Source organism: Aphis gossypii, chromosome 1 (genome assembly GCF_020184175.1).
Source record: "Aphis gossypii isolate Hap1 chromosome 1, ASM2018417v2, whole genome shotgun sequence".
Lineage (NCBI taxonomy): Eukaryota > Metazoa > Arthropoda > Insecta > Hemiptera > Aphididae > Aphis > Aphis gossypii.
The window spans coordinates 88887777-88903601 of record NC_065530.1 but is presented as its reverse complement, the minus strand read 5'-3'; the positions used below and the strand labels follow the sequence as shown (position 1 = coordinate 88903601).

The window sequence follows — 15825 nt, the reverse complement described above, 5'->3', positions numbered from 1 at the left end:
CTGCCGTTCAGCACCGGTAAAAGGACGTGCATTGGACAGCAATTAGTTTCCGGGTTCGGGTTTGTACTTCTCGCCGGTGTTCTGCAGAAGTACGAGGTAACGGCCACTGCTCAAATGGCAATACCCGAGGCGCGTCTTGCTCTACCGCCCGACACTTACCCGTTAATATTGAAACCGCTCGACGGATCTCCATAGAATCGGATGTCGAATATAAATATTAAATTGTTATGCAATCACGTTCACATCAGACTAATACGACAATCATTATCGTTGTATATTAAATTAGATAACTATTGTACATATCCATAAAAACATTTATATAGGTATCGAATCCCAAGACTGTTTGATTTACAATTTATTCGTATGTAAGAACATATAACAATAATTTTAATCGCGTCGACATTTGATTAAACATAGTATTATTGATATGTATACATTTTTATTTTATTTTTTAATAGACTGAAACACAGCACTGTTTGAGACAAATTTAATATCAGTCCAAAAAGTTTTTGTACCAATATAATATATAAGATATAATTATAAGTATTTAATATCAAACAAAATTTGATATAAAATTAAAATTTGAATATATATTTTTTAATTGAATATAAATATTTTTTTTTTTTTTTTGCCAAATTGTATTATTATTTATACATAATATTATATTTGTTGAATTTCGATTTATATTTATATCATATGTATTTTTTTAATTGCTTAACGCATTTAGTTATTTTATATTTAAGAATTTAAGATTGTATTTCCTACGAGGAAAAATGGTACTGTACAAATAAAAACAAAAAAATATTATTAATAACAGTTATATACTTATAATTTTAGTATTTCCATATTCTATTTAAGTCGTTTTCTGTCGTGTATTATAAACTTTTAACAAAAATATTATAAACCTATACATAACTTCAAAAACATGAATACATAGAATTACGATCAAGGCCGTATTTATAAGGATTTCGCTCCCCCACGAAACAAATTCATGGCACTTATTTTCAATACATTTTTTCAATATCATAGATTCATATTACAGTGGTAGCTAAATTTTCATTTCACCGAAGGCCATAAACTAATTAATTTTAAATTCTGAGCAGAACGATAAATGTATTGATTTTAGTATTTTACAATGATTTGTGTGTTTTGTTGGTATACGCAATTACGATAAGTAGTCGAAAAGATTTAATTTTCAACCAGATGGATAGTTTTGTATAGAAAATTGGTTTTAGTTAATACTTTTGGGAGATTAAAGATTAAAATTAAAATTTACAATATTTTTTAAAATATTTCAAAAAACAAAATAAAAATTTAGGAGTATCGAGAAGTTTTACGCAACAAAATTTTCGATCAAATTGATTTGGTAATTTGGAAATTAACTACCATACATTTTTTAAATGATATAATATTTTAATTTAACTAAATGAATAATTAAATAGTTAGACATTTTCTATAAAAGAAAATTCTACCAGAAATTAATTTTTCATAAGCATTTAAAGTTCAAATTGTTATGAAATGTGTCAAAATCGCGAAAATTTGAAAGTAATTTTGTAGTTAAAAATTCATAAGATTTTTTATTTATATCTAAGGTTAAAAAGTTCAACACTAAGTTTTCTATAAATTTTCCTTCAAATAACTATAGAGAAAACTCGAAGAGTCATTAAAGGAAAAATGGTATGAACGTCTGAATTTAAAATTTTTACGAAATCGAGGTAACCAGATAACGATTTATATTTAAATGATTTTAAATATTTGTTATTGCTCAAAAAGTATAAGTCATAGGTAGATACTTTAAAGTTTCACCCGCGTTATTTAGATTGGCATTATTTTTACTTAATTTATTTTCAAAACATTTCGTTTATTTAAGACTATTTATAAGCATTCGAAATATTCGTTTTTATTTTATTTATTATTTTTTTTTTTTATATGAATTCTGATAAAGTTTTTCAAAATACTTAGAAACTCAATACTAAGTTCCTTGTGAGTTAGTCTTATAGTGATTGAAAAATTATATGAATACAATTGTCACAAATTTTTTTTATTAGCGTTTGAAGTTAAAATGTTGAGAAAATGTGTCAAATTTATAAATATGTGCAAGTTATTTTGTAGTTAAAATGTATAAAAAATTGTGTTAAAGAAGCTTAGAATTGAAAATGTATTACAAGGTTTTCCATAAGTTTGACTTACAATAATATTATAAAAAAAACGTTAAGCGTTGGTCAATTAAAAAAAATGTATCATAAGTTTAAATTTTTACGAAATCAAAAATTCATGCGTAACCTAACCATTTACTATTTTTGAGGTATTCAGGTTATTACTCATTAAACATAAATCACCTTTTTCACCACTCAGTGGAAAATATAAATCCTAGACAGACAAATCATCTCCGTTCAGAATAGTTTTTCGTTTTCTTGACCGCCTTTTTTCTATTAATATCAATAAAAAAATAATCAGCTGCTTATTAAATAGATTTTTATATTTTATGCATATTACTTATTGGTACTTTTTAAGCCGTGTAAGTAGTTATGAATTAATTTTATTAAGTGTATTATGCATAATATAGTATATTTTAGAATCTTTAGTGCATATCGCATGATTTAAATTCAGTCTTTATACGGTCTTAATAATTATTTTAAATATTATGTATGATATCATAATGTTTCAAATTTGTTCTCATTTTATTAAAAGTAAGTATTAACATAAATACTATGCGTAAAAGCGTAATAAATAATGAATATTGACAATATACTCAGTTTAGGTACTGACACAAATAATAGGTATTTATAATTTAAACAATTAAACACAGTACTGAATGATTAATTTAAATTTAAAAAAAACAGATACCGTATAGTTGAATAAGACGAATAAGTAATTAAATAGTAAGTACTTATATAGGGATGATATTTGTAAGTTAATATAGTCAATATAAGTCACACATTAGATCGGACTGATCTAATGACACTCATATGATATATCTTTTCGTATCCTCCTGTTTTTCGCTACTGATTGGCAATAATTATCTTGGATATTTAATAAATACAATAATATTTTTATCGAAGGAGTATAATTCAATTACTGATAACATAGAAAAATAGTTCTTAATGTTATTGCTAAAGTAATTACTGATCAGTGATTACTATAATAATATGTATTATGAAACAGACTGTATATAAGTACGGGTACGCGGACTGAGAACAATCCATGGATCAGTACTCAGTAAATCAGTCAATGTCCAGTGCTCAAACACGAAGTGTCATTTCAAATAAAACTTTAAAATTTCAAAATATTTTCAAATAATAATATACTGTTGTAACTCTTCTATAGTAAGAAATATTATATATATTATAAACACGTCTTAAATCAAGTAATTGGACTAAGTAAGTACCTATATATTTTGTTGTTTTTATTCATCCAATAATACACTACATATGTATTATTCATTGCTGTTGCTTATAATCATTAAAATCACGACAGATACGGAGAAATGCAAATTAAATAAACAAATTAATTTAATATTTTATATAGTTATGGTTTTTATTTAATAAGTAAACAATTACATAAAAAAATATAGAAAGATTTTAATCACTATATATTACATTATAATAAATATAAATTAAGAAAAAATCTGAACCTGAAAAATAATTTTGTTTTAATAAATAGCCAAATAAGAATTCAATGTTAGCATAAAATCAGCTTTTAATACCATCATAATATCATTGATTATAAATATTTATAATCAATGATAATATTTAACAATAATAATATAAATACTACCCCACAGCAAAATAATAACAATATGACAATAAATAAAGTAAATCCAATATAATAATATATTAGTTTTAATTTGATATTACATTATTGACATAATACGTCACGCATGAGCCAATTTTAAAATATATTATTTAGTTAACTTAAAGCTACTTAAATTACATTTGCATATTCATATTTTGTTTTTTTTTTATTTTTTTTTTAATATAATTTTTTTTTATTCAGTTAATTACTATTAACTATATCCGAATGTAAGAAAACTAATTCATATTTTTTTTAATGATTTTCACATTTTATTTTGCTGAACTTTTTCACAGTTTACTTAAGATACTAATACATTTTCTCATTTGGTAACAAAATAAACAGTGTAAAGACGCTGTAACTGTTTTCCATGTTAATATTATGTATTAACATAATATACTAAATAGATGAAAATATTCAACAATTTCACTGTGGTTAACTCACTCCGCCGCAGTGCTCAAATTGGTAAATTGAAAGAATGGAACCCAAATAGAACTTTAAAAAAAACAGCGTTCCAACTGAACATTTAGTAGGAAATTAAATTAAAAAAACCGATAGGTACATGACAAAATAAAATATATCAATAAAAGTATAAAACTAATATATATTATATAGTTACCTAATACATTTTTAATACCAAATTAATAATAATAACTTTACAACAGAATGTTAATTATAAGTTAACAACAAAAACCTTTATTAAAAATGTATAATTTTATAAATATTTATACAAAATGCAAATTTTATTTTATATTACGTAGTGCGTACCCATGCGTTGGTCCCACTTAATACGGTTAGAAAATAAATGATTCTCGAAAATGTATGTATATAATTTTTAATATTTATTTAAACAATACAAATTTGTATCTATATTAGTGTTAAATGCGTATAAAACAAATATTATATATAGCTTCAATAATGTCATGTATTTTGTATTTTAAAATATTTTAATGATTTAACCACTTATTAATAACAATTTCATACTAGGTACGACAACCAATTAAATAACATGTACATAATAAAATTATTCATAACAAATGGCCCTCACGGTTTCATATTGTGCAAAAATGCTAAAATGTATAATTATAAGTATCTAATAGGTACAAAAGAATATCATATATTATACAATAAATCAGAGATTTATAAAATACCAATTTCAATTAATTATAAAAACTAGATGATGATATTCTAGCTTCGGGTTGTTTTATTTTTAATATTGATTTATACATTTCGTACAAATTAGATTCCTTAATAAATATTATTAATTTATTTATTAAACAATATTTCAGGAAAAAATCTCGATTAAAAGTAACAGAAAAATGTTTATTATGTTATTGTTATAACTTACATTTTGAGTTTAACGAATAAAAATGTAATTAAATAATTGTTTAATGGTATTGTTTGATGTTCGTTGGTCATCATCAATTTATATTTTATATAAATGTATTGATTATCTACTTAATAGTTAATATAAGTAATAATATTTGTATCTGCATATTAAATAATATTATACCTACTTGTATTGACGTTTGATTATTTTTATCAGACAGGAGAAAGAGCGAACAAAAGTATCACACATTGTTAAAGTTCAATTTTAATTATTATACCTATTAGCATTATGATGTATAATATTAATTATTACTGTTGTTATATTATTGCATAGTTCATGTTTATTTATTAATTATTAACTAACTATAATTCATTTGACATTTTATGACTTAAATATAATGTACGTTTATAAGTAACGTAACTTTAATTTAAACTCTGTCAAGTTCAGAAAGAATAATTCCATTTAATATTTATTTATTATTAATAGTACTCATTTACTATTCATAATTAATGATAATACAATGATAATAATATGGCAAACAACTGTGTGCCTATACAGATATATAGAATTATTATATGGTTTATTCTAAATATATCTGAGGTGTTTAAAAACATATTATAACCTCATAACAATCAATTCATATCATACTTCAAAAACTAAAGCTATTACCAAAACGAAACTATAAACACCATTCGATATTATACTAAAGGATAAAATATCGTTATTAATGATAAACAACTTATAATTTTCTATAGAAGTCTTAATTTTTAGCATTTTCATTTTTTATGAGTTCATAAAAATACACGTAACTATTGTACAAAAGATTATGCTTTGGTTAGATTAGGTCATTATTTTAGTTCACCAATACGTCAAAAACATACATAGCTATTTCGAGAAATCATGAAAAAAGCAACTAATATTATAAATACTGATGGTATCAAATCAAACAATATTCAAATGTATAAATGATAAATCAAAATATTAAAAATGATATTTGGCAAGTAAAGTAGTATAGACTATAGATACTGCTCAGAATTGTCGTCCAAATGAACAATAAACTAATAAGTCATAAATAATAACTATTAACACTCGTTCTAATGTTCCATTAACCCTCAAAAATAATATGTACGATGCACAATTGGATAGAAACACACAGTTAAATAAATCAACCATTCATTTTCAGATACATTTAAGTATATAACCATGAGTTCAATGCTATCATTTGTGTTGGAAAACGTACCCAGTGATTGGGAACCAGTAAGCACTTACACTAAAAGTTATGTTTTATTTGATGTACAAGACCAAAGTGTAGAATCAGAGCGTATAAAAACAATGTTTAATTCAACGTTATTAAACATAAATAGTATTAGGAGAGTGCAAAATCCTTTTCAGTATGGTCGATTCAAGTTACGACAAGAAATGCTAAACAATAATTTAGAGGTAAGAAAAAAGTATAAATTTTTATATTGAATACATCATAGTTAGGTTAAATTAGGTGAGGTATTTGTTTCAAAAAAAATAATAGGTAGATTCTCACAAATTACAATAATACATCAATATCTACATCATAACTAGAGCTGTGAATTTATGCAAACATTGTGCATTTTATACTGCATAGATTTGAAATTTTTTCAATGCACTCATTTATACTACTGATCATACAATCATTTACTTCTCTATTTCTCGCATAAATACACTGCATGTCTGCATAACACATAGGTAAACAATAACATTCGGTTGTCTATAATATTTATAAGCGAGATAATAATCACATCCAATAAAAATTAAAACTTATTTAATTATTACTAATTTCTATAAAAAATTGAATTGTGCATAAAAATATTTCTAAACATGGTTTTCGAAGTTCAATATATATATATATTTATGTAGCATAGACTTAATAGTTAATAATACTTATATATCATATATTCGCCGAATAATTATCAATATCAATATAATATTACAATTATGAAAAATAAATATTTTTTTAACTTAATGCATTATCTATATTATAAAATATAAGACAATATGACATCTATAATCCATATGGCTTATTACTGAAGATGATATTTATCGCAATGTTATCTGTTTTCATTCTACTAACATTTCCTGCAATGATTTTCAAATTAGATATTTTGTAATTAATTTAATGGGAGTTACACACACAAAATGTGTTAAAATATTAGTGTAAGTAAAAAGAGACCTCCCTCAACCCCCCCCCCCTGGATACGCCACTGTTGACTAAGTTATATTTTGCTCTACGACCTACGGCAGACCGTAGACGATAGTTTACCACATCACTAGATATTACATTTCGTATTACAGGAGGAGACTGTGTTTCATGTTGTACAAGAAAATGACTTAGAAACAGCTTTAAAATATACGTGTGATTATCGAAGATATAATCGAATATATAGATATAGGTGTGAAGCTACAAATAAGCATCCTCTCTTTTATTCCAATATCCAGAGCGCTGTTTCCAACCTGTCTTCATTTAACAATGGTTGCGTGTTGGTTGTCAATAAAATACCTGGTACAACAAAGACTCAAAGTGATTATTATATCCAATACGTGGTTGATTTTAAATAAACTGTACCTATTATATTTAAATGTACCTATTAATATTATTCGACTCTATAACTGTACTTACGTCATATCGATACATAAATATTAATAAACAAAAACAAATATAGTTATTTTCACTTAATCGAAAATATGCATGTTTTTGTTAGTGTACATATTAAATAATAAATAATAACTAGATGATAATACTTGTATAACATCATGTTAACAGTTGACATTATATTTTAAATTATAAAATTCATAACATATTATATTATCATAATAATATATTATAAAGTACCTACAGTTTTAACTATCTATACTTTAACGGGCTATTATTTTAACACATTTGAAATTATTATAATAAATTTACTAATTAATAATTAGTGAAGACATAATGTAAAATAGCCAATGCCAATAGGTATTGATTAGTAGGTAGGTAGGTATAATAATAATAATTGTAGTACCACATTTAATTAAATAAATATTATGTATTTATGTATTTCTCAAAATTATTATTTATTTTTATTTTTTTATTAATTAAATACAATTTATTAAATGTTATATAAGTACAACTGTATTGTAAACTGTAATATTATATTAATTTTTTTTATTGATAAATAATATAAATTTAATGTTGAATAAAAAATTTTACTATTATAGAGTTGTTTTTTTTTTTTTAATACCTACCCTCTCAATCTTTCATATTGGATGGTTTTCAATTAGAAATAAAAAATGTATAATTAAATTGAAACAATTTAATATACTACCTATTGCTTTTTAATATTTTGATTTATACATTTGAACTGTTTTACTATTGAATACAAAAATGTGAAAAATGATCCTATGGTTTCATTAGGTGCAATTATGTTTGTCAATTTTGTTTAGCTCCAAAATGGAATGAAGAATCTAAAGGAATGTGTTGTTTAAATGGAAAAATTAAATTAGAACACATTTTTGCCCCTACTGAACCATTGAATTCTCTCCTTATAGGCGATCATCCTAAAAAAGAGAATTCAAACGTAACATACGTTGTTATAATAATGTTTTTCAAATAACATCATTTAAAACTTTAAAAGTCTTAAAATAGTTTAAGGTAATTTTATGCCAACGTTTAAAGTCCAAGGTTAAGTATATCATTTGGCTGGTAGTCTATTATCGAATTGATCTGACGAATACAAATTTTTGAAGATATACTCTAGGGTAAACTCTGAAACTACTTATCAGATCTTCTTGATTTTTTTTTAAACGAAATAGTATATCACGAAGAAGGTTTCTGTCGTAATAGCTTGGAGAAAACCCTAATTTTTGTAGGCGCTAAAAGTCTAAAACAGGATTTTGAGATTTAAGATGAACCAATATTTTTGTTTATAAATGGTTACTATTAGTTTTTAATAATCATTAGTTATAATAATAAAGTGGTGAATGTGTTAACAAAGTCAAATTGTTTTACCAACCATATAAAAATCCACGAGACAGCACATTATTTCATCTAATCCACTGTAATAAAAAAAATTGATATAACTTTGAAACTTATAGGTTAGAAATTATAAACTTAGGTACACATCTCGCGGAGTTCACAATCTACAACAGGTGGATTTCCTACCTGATAATATACTGCTCACATAATCATAAGAGTCTCACGGACAACTCCAAACGGAATGGCTATAATAATATAACCTGACAAACTCACTGAAAATACAAATAAATAAATAAAAAATTTATTTTCATCACATATTAAGTGTGCAATAAAAAAGCATTTTAAAGTGATGCGCTTACACAAGTTTTTGGAGATTTCCGATTTCTTCTTGGCAAATCACATTTACTTTACTCATTTTCTACATTTTTTGATTATCAAAATGTGTTCTTTTAAGGTACATTTCTTCGTTTTGGTTCAAATTCATTATTGGTTCAAAGTAAATATGTTCGTTATGTTACCATATTAGTCTTATTATAAATATTAATGTTATGTATGTGTAATAGTATTTCTTATATTTTAAAATTTGTTAACAATTTACTATAGCAATTTTAATTAATATTATCTGTTACTAACTTTGTGTTAGAGAAAACAACATTTACTTATTATTATAATTTTACTGAATACCTAATTATAATACCTATTGATTGTTAATATAATGGACTTCAAATATTATAACAATGTATGGATCCTGTGTAAATTATATATATATATATCTACTAGCTGATCCCGTGCACTTCGTTGCTCGTTAAATATATCAACTCTATATGACTCAAACTTTGTTCAATTCGTTATTTAATATTCGGTAGATGATGTTCTAGATTTATCTTAAGTTTTCTGTTGCCTGGAATAAAAATTCTGATTCGCAACACTATATTATCAGGTAGGCAATCTACCTGCTGTAGATCGCGGACCTAGAGCTGTTTGTATGCAAGTGTATGATTTAATTCTAATAAAGATCAAAGTTATACCAAGTTTGACATAATACGGTGGATTAATATAATTAATTAATACATAAGCTTAACCTAACCTTAACGTAGTAAAATTCGATGAATAAAAATACCAAATTTAACCCTTTTTAAATTAGCCTTTCTTCTTCCCACAGATCTGCACACAAACATTCATTTATATATAATATAGCTGATCCTGTGCACTTCGTGGCCCGAAAAAATCACAAAAAAATTATGATTGTTCAACTCATTTTTGGTGTAACTCACAGCAATAAGTGCAACTCAGCCATGGAAGCAAAGATCATGGGAGCCAATTAACAAATAACAAAACACCAAACATTAATTTTTTTAATTTATTATAATTTATTTCTCAAAATTATATTTAAAAATATTGTTCACGCTATAGCATTAACAAACAATATAAATTTCTTAATGCTATAGCGTGAACAATATTTTTTATTAGCCCATCTTTAGCTAACACAAACAAACTGGATGTTTACCCACTCGAGAGCATGCCACGTATAATTGTCCGTGTGAAAAACATGGTGTGCTCAAATCTAAGCCACAAACAGACATCGTTTGGCCTTGGGACTTATTGATAATCATTGCAAATGCCAATATAATCGGAAATTGATAACGTTTAAATTGAATTGGCACATCTGTAGGTATAATAGGGATTCGTGGTATTAATATATTTTCACCTCTGAACTTGCCATTTAAAATGCTGGCTTCAATAACGTTTTTCATTATTTTTTTAATGACTAATCGCGTACCGTTGCACAGTCATAGAGGGTTCAAATTACGTAGCAAAATAATCGGAAATCCAACGTTCAATTGTAAATTATGCAGTGGTATGCCAGGCAAATCTAGTGAGTTCAAAATCTCTGTTGGAAAATTTGCAGCTTCGCTTGCATCGCAAACTATATCAATAGATTTGTATGATACCAAGTTTCCTGGCAAAAACTGTTGTATCTTCAGATTGAAATCGTCAACGTCCACATTTTTTGGCGATAAAATTTCTTTTTCTGCAAGCCACTCATGATTTATATACTGTATGTGCACATCGGGAAATATTTGTTCAATGAGAGCATCTTTCGAATTAATGATTGTGCAGAAATCGGTCGGTAATTTTACGCATCCAGTTTCATCTATAGTAACTTTTCCATCGCCGATATCTAAGAGTTGTTTTGAGAATGTTTCAGCGGATGGATCTTGGATAATTTTAACGCGCATATTTACTTTCAGCTGTACTTTTTCAATATTACGCCACCATGAAGATGATTTTAAGCAAGCGTTGATCTCATCAGCGTATGTTGAACATGGAATGACGAGAAGTGTTTGTCTGAAATCACCTGAAAGGACTAACAGAGTGCCGCCAAATGGCTTGTCGTTGTTTTAATATCTTTCAATGTCCTGTTCAATGCCTCGAGCGAATGCTTGTGTGCCATAGTACATTCATCTCAGATGATAATTTTACACTGTTTCAGCATTGTGGCCATGGACGATTGTTTTTTTTATGTTACACACTGCGTCAGAGTTATTTTGAATATTAAGTGGCAGCTTAAATATTTAATATGCTGTACTGTTGTTCTGCCTCCATCCAATAAAGTTTCCGCAATGCTCGATGAAGCAACGGCCAATGCGATGCCATTATTTGATCGTATTTTGTCGAGAATTATCGAAATAAAAAATGTTTTGCCAGTTCCACCTGGTGCATCCAAAAAGAAGAACCCACCTTGTCCTGCTAAAACTGCGAGCATAATGCGGTCGTAAATGGTTCTTTGTTCAATTAATTACATTAATTATATTTATTTTATTATATATTACCAATGGCAACCACTAATAAATTAATATTATTCTCAAATCTTATAACCCCATAGCAACCATTTATAAACAAAAATTTCTATCGTAAATCTCAAAATTCCTGTTTGAGCACCTCCTGGGGGTGGTCAATCCCCTTTTTGAATTAGCCTTAAACGTATTCTCAGACCTATCAAATATACACAGAAAATTTCATGAAAATCGGTCAAGTCGTTTCGAAGGAGTTCGATAACTAACACTGTGACACGAGAATTTTATATATTAGAAGAAAATTGTATTAAGAAGATTATATTATTAATTTTTTATGTATGTTAATTTAAAATAACCTTATAAAATACTAGCTTAATATGCTAAGTATGAAACTGATTGGATTTTAAAAATTTGATGATAAATAATTAATATTAAAAATTATTATTTAGATACATCGATAAATTTTTGTTAATAAATATTATCAATTGGATAGTTAACCGTATTAGATGATGAGTGGTGATTTTTAATTTTAATAAAGTATGTGTTTAAATTAATTAAAATTATATTCTTATAGTGTCAGAATCCTTGAAAAGTTTTGTTATTACAGGTATAACAATAATTCATTGTTAAATGTATTGTATGTTAATTTTCGTCTATTGTTTTGTAGTTACTTCAAACTATTTTTATTAATATTGCATTAGTGTATTATTTTTGTTATATTATAATTTATAACCAATTAATAAATTATATACAATAAAATTATTTTACATTGTTGTTATTTTAACTGTATTAATTTTAGATAAGTATTTTTTAATTCTGTAATTTATTAAGATATAGTTTATCATTAAATGACAAAAAATTGTTATACTTATATGCCTACCTATATTAGTTTTTGAGTTATACTTTTTTTAGTATTTAACAAAATATTTGTGAGAATTAAATCTTTTGCATTTTTTCAAAATATTTTGTGTAGTTTTTTTAATTTTAATTTCATTGCTTTCAGAATATTTTAAAAATAATGAATTCTAATGAGACGAAAAATGGACCTCCTAGTGAAACCAATAACTACTCGGGACCATCCGGCATGGACTTTAGTGGAACTATTGAGTCGGACTGGAATGAAGTGGTGGATAACTTTGATGAGATGAATTTAAAAGAAGAATTGTTGCGTGGTATCTATGCATATGGTTATGAAAAGCCAACAGCTATTCAACAACGTGCTATTTTGCCGTGCATTAAGGGACATGATGTCATTGCTCAGGCCCAATATGGTACTGGAAAGACAGTTACTTTTTCAATTTCTATTCTCCAACGAATTGATATAAGTTTGAATGAGTGCCAAGCACTTATTTTGGCACCAACACGTGAATTGGTAAAACAGATTCAAAAGGTAAGCCTATTTGTTTGGTTAGATGAGCTGTTTACAATATAATATTGTTTTTAGATGGTTATTGCTTTGGGTTATTTCATGAAAGTAGATTGTCATGCTTGCATTGGCGGTACAAAGATTCGTGATGACATGCGTAAGCTGGATACTGGATCCCATGTAGTGGTAGGAACTCTTGGCCGTGTTTATGATATGATTGCTAGAAAATCACTACGAACTCAATTTATCAAGATATTTGTGTTGAACGAAGTTAATGAAATGTTGTCTCAAGGTTTCGAAAGGAAATATCAAATTAAAGAGGTGTTCAAATTCCTCGAAAAAGATATTCAGGTCATTAAATTGTCTAGTACCATTCGCGAGGACGTTTTGAATGTGAGCACTCACTTCATGCGAAAACCAATACGCATTTTCGTTCAAAACGAAGAACTGATATTGAAAGGTTTGTATGATTGTCCTTAGTTTTTTAAGTCTATTTCCTTAATTAATTAATTTTTATTTATTTAGATATTAAACAGTTTTACATTAATGTTACCAAAGAAGAATGGAAGTTTGACACTTTATGTGATTTATTTGACACTCTTAGTTTCACCCAGGTTGTGATCTTCTGTAACACACATCGTAAGGTAGAGTGGTTGGCTGAAAATATGCATTTGAAAACATTTATTGTCTCAGCTATGCATAAAGGAATGAGCCAACGTCGATGTAAGCTAATTATGCGTCAATTCAATTCTGGTGCTAGTCGTGTTCTAATTACCACTGATTATTTCGCTCGAAGCAATTTTTGTGGTGTTTCAGCGGTTATCAATTATAATTTGCCTTCCAATCGCGAAAACTACATTTATAGGGTTAAACGTTGGTATTCCGGTCGTTATAGAGCCACCATTAATTTTATCACTGATGACGACAAAAGAACTATGAAGGATATTGAATCATATTACAACACTCAAGTGCTCGATATGCCACAAGATATGACCGATTTTCTGTAGACATTCTTTGTAACTGTGAGTAGTTACTTTGAATCAAGTGAAATACAGCGTTAAAAAACGGTTCAAATTTTCTTTTTATATATAAATACTTATATAAAAAAAAACCACAAAAAAATTGTAATTAAAAACTATCCAATATTTTATCATTAAACAGTTTTTTTTCCTTTTCATTTCACAGTGTTTGAGTGACATGACTATTGCAATAATCCAATTTACAAAAATGATAAGTGCACATTTTAATACTTGGTATATTTTGCTTTTAAATAAATCTTATTATACAATTTTCATAGTCTCGTTGTACTTCCGTTTGATGATTTCTTCTCGGTTGTAAATAGTATGTTGTCTTGAAATTGGCAGATTTTTTTAATATTATGTTTATGCTCTTAAATTTCAAAAGTTGTATTGAATACTGTTAAGCGTTTATAATAATTTTACAAGTATTGAAGTATTTTAATAAAATATATTGATTTATTTAATTGTAAAATGTTATTTACAATGAGTAATACGTAAGTATAAATGTTTGTAGATTGTGGATAAAAAAAGTTGTTCACCACTGTAGAACAAAAATATGTGGCTAAACACAAACAATTTTTTTATCAAACTTATTCATGAAAAAAAAAATCGATAGACCCAAAATTTTAGATTTAATAAACTACTAACTTGTGAAAAATGTCTAAATTACTATTTTTTGAGAAATATAATACTCAATTCTTAAAATATTAAGATAAAGTATAAAAAATAAAAGTTACTTAGAATTTCTTGTCAAAGCTTCTGAAACGTTGCCGCGAGCAACCAACATTATTCCCGCCGTATGACCACGCGCGATATTTAATCACAGCGCCTCAGCGTGTGAATTCAAACTTATAAATACGAAAAACTCCAAATCATCAGAAATATTATGTATAACGTGCTTTTGTAAAAATCATCAAAATCGAACGTTTAGAAATTAAGTTATAAATGAAAAAAAGCGAACTTTTTAGTGGACATTTATATTAAATTCAGAATCACGCAGCCGTTTCTATATAACAGTCGTTGCCATACATAGTAACAAAAAAAACAAACATTATCATTATTATTATTATTATTTACATTGTTGATAAAATTAGTTGGCTAAGTAAAAAAAAAAACAATTATTATTATTAATATTTATATACTATTCTAAATAATTCCTCATCAAGATTGTCTCAAAAACCACTCAACGTACGAACTTGAAATTTGGAATATCTAGTGGTAAAAAAACACAGACATCATTGTAACATCAATACATTCATCACTTCGTTCAGAATCTAACAAGTTACGCTGTACACAAACACAAAAAAGTAAAAACAAAAAAAAAAATAAACATGCATAATATATATATTATAATTATTGCTCGGAGTGTTAATAGATGTAAAACCAGATTGATGGTGATATTTTAATTAAAAAATTATGAAATTTAAAATTCAGAACTAAAAGTTCTAAGTTTTCACTTTTAACGGCAGTCCCTGTAACTACCAATATATATATATTTTTTTAACTGAAATGTTTTTTTTATAAAAAAGTTATATAGT

At 26.2% G+C, this 15825-nt stretch overlaps 2 protein-coding genes across 2 annotated transcripts; both read left to right on the top strand.

The window, feature by feature from the left end:
- The first annotated feature begins 3200 nt into the window (after positions 1-3200).
- Positions 3201-8011, top strand: LOC126548913 (uncharacterized). Its single transcript, XM_050196987.1, has 3 exons — positions 3201-3380; positions 6306-6562; positions 7448-8011. The coding sequence occupies exons 2-3, from the start codon at positions 6326-6328 to the stop codon at positions 7709-7711; spliced, it is 501 nt and encodes a 166-aa protein (XP_050052944.1). The 5' UTR covers positions 3201-3380; positions 6306-6325; the 3' UTR covers positions 7712-8011.
- A 4840-nt stretch (positions 8012-12851) lies between these two features.
- On the top strand, positions 12852-14689 carry LOC126553299 (eukaryotic initiation factor 4A-like). Its single transcript, XM_050208447.1, has 3 exons — positions 12852-13292; positions 13347-13728; positions 13794-14689. The coding sequence occupies exons 1-3, from the start codon at positions 12921-12923 to the stop codon at positions 14273-14275; spliced, it is 1236 nt and encodes a 411-aa protein (XP_050064404.1). The 5' UTR covers positions 12852-12920; the 3' UTR covers positions 14276-14689.
- Positions 14690-15825: the final 1136 nt, after the last annotated feature.

Bases quoted from the DNA above. Each gene is read 5' to 3' on its own strand.
- LOC126548913 (XM_050196987.1), top strand. From the start codon at position 6,326: ATGAGTTCAATGCTATCATTTGTGTTGGAAAACGTACCCAGTGATTGG. The intron at 6,563-7,447 runs GTAAGAAAAAAG...TTCGTATTACAG, and splicing joins TGCTAAACAATAATTTAGAG to GAGGAGACTGTGTTTCATGT.
- LOC126553299 (XM_050208447.1), top strand. From the start codon at position 12,921: ATGAATTCTAATGAGACGAAAAATGGACCTCCTAGTGAAACCAATAAC. The intron at 13,293-13,346 runs GTAAGCCTATTT...TATTGTTTTTAG, and splicing joins TGGTAAAACAGATTCAAAAG to ATGGTTATTGCTTTGGGTTA. The intron at 13,729-13,793 runs GTTTGTATGATT...TTATTTATTTAG, and splicing joins CGAAGAACTGATATTGAAAG to ATATTAAACAGTTTTACATT.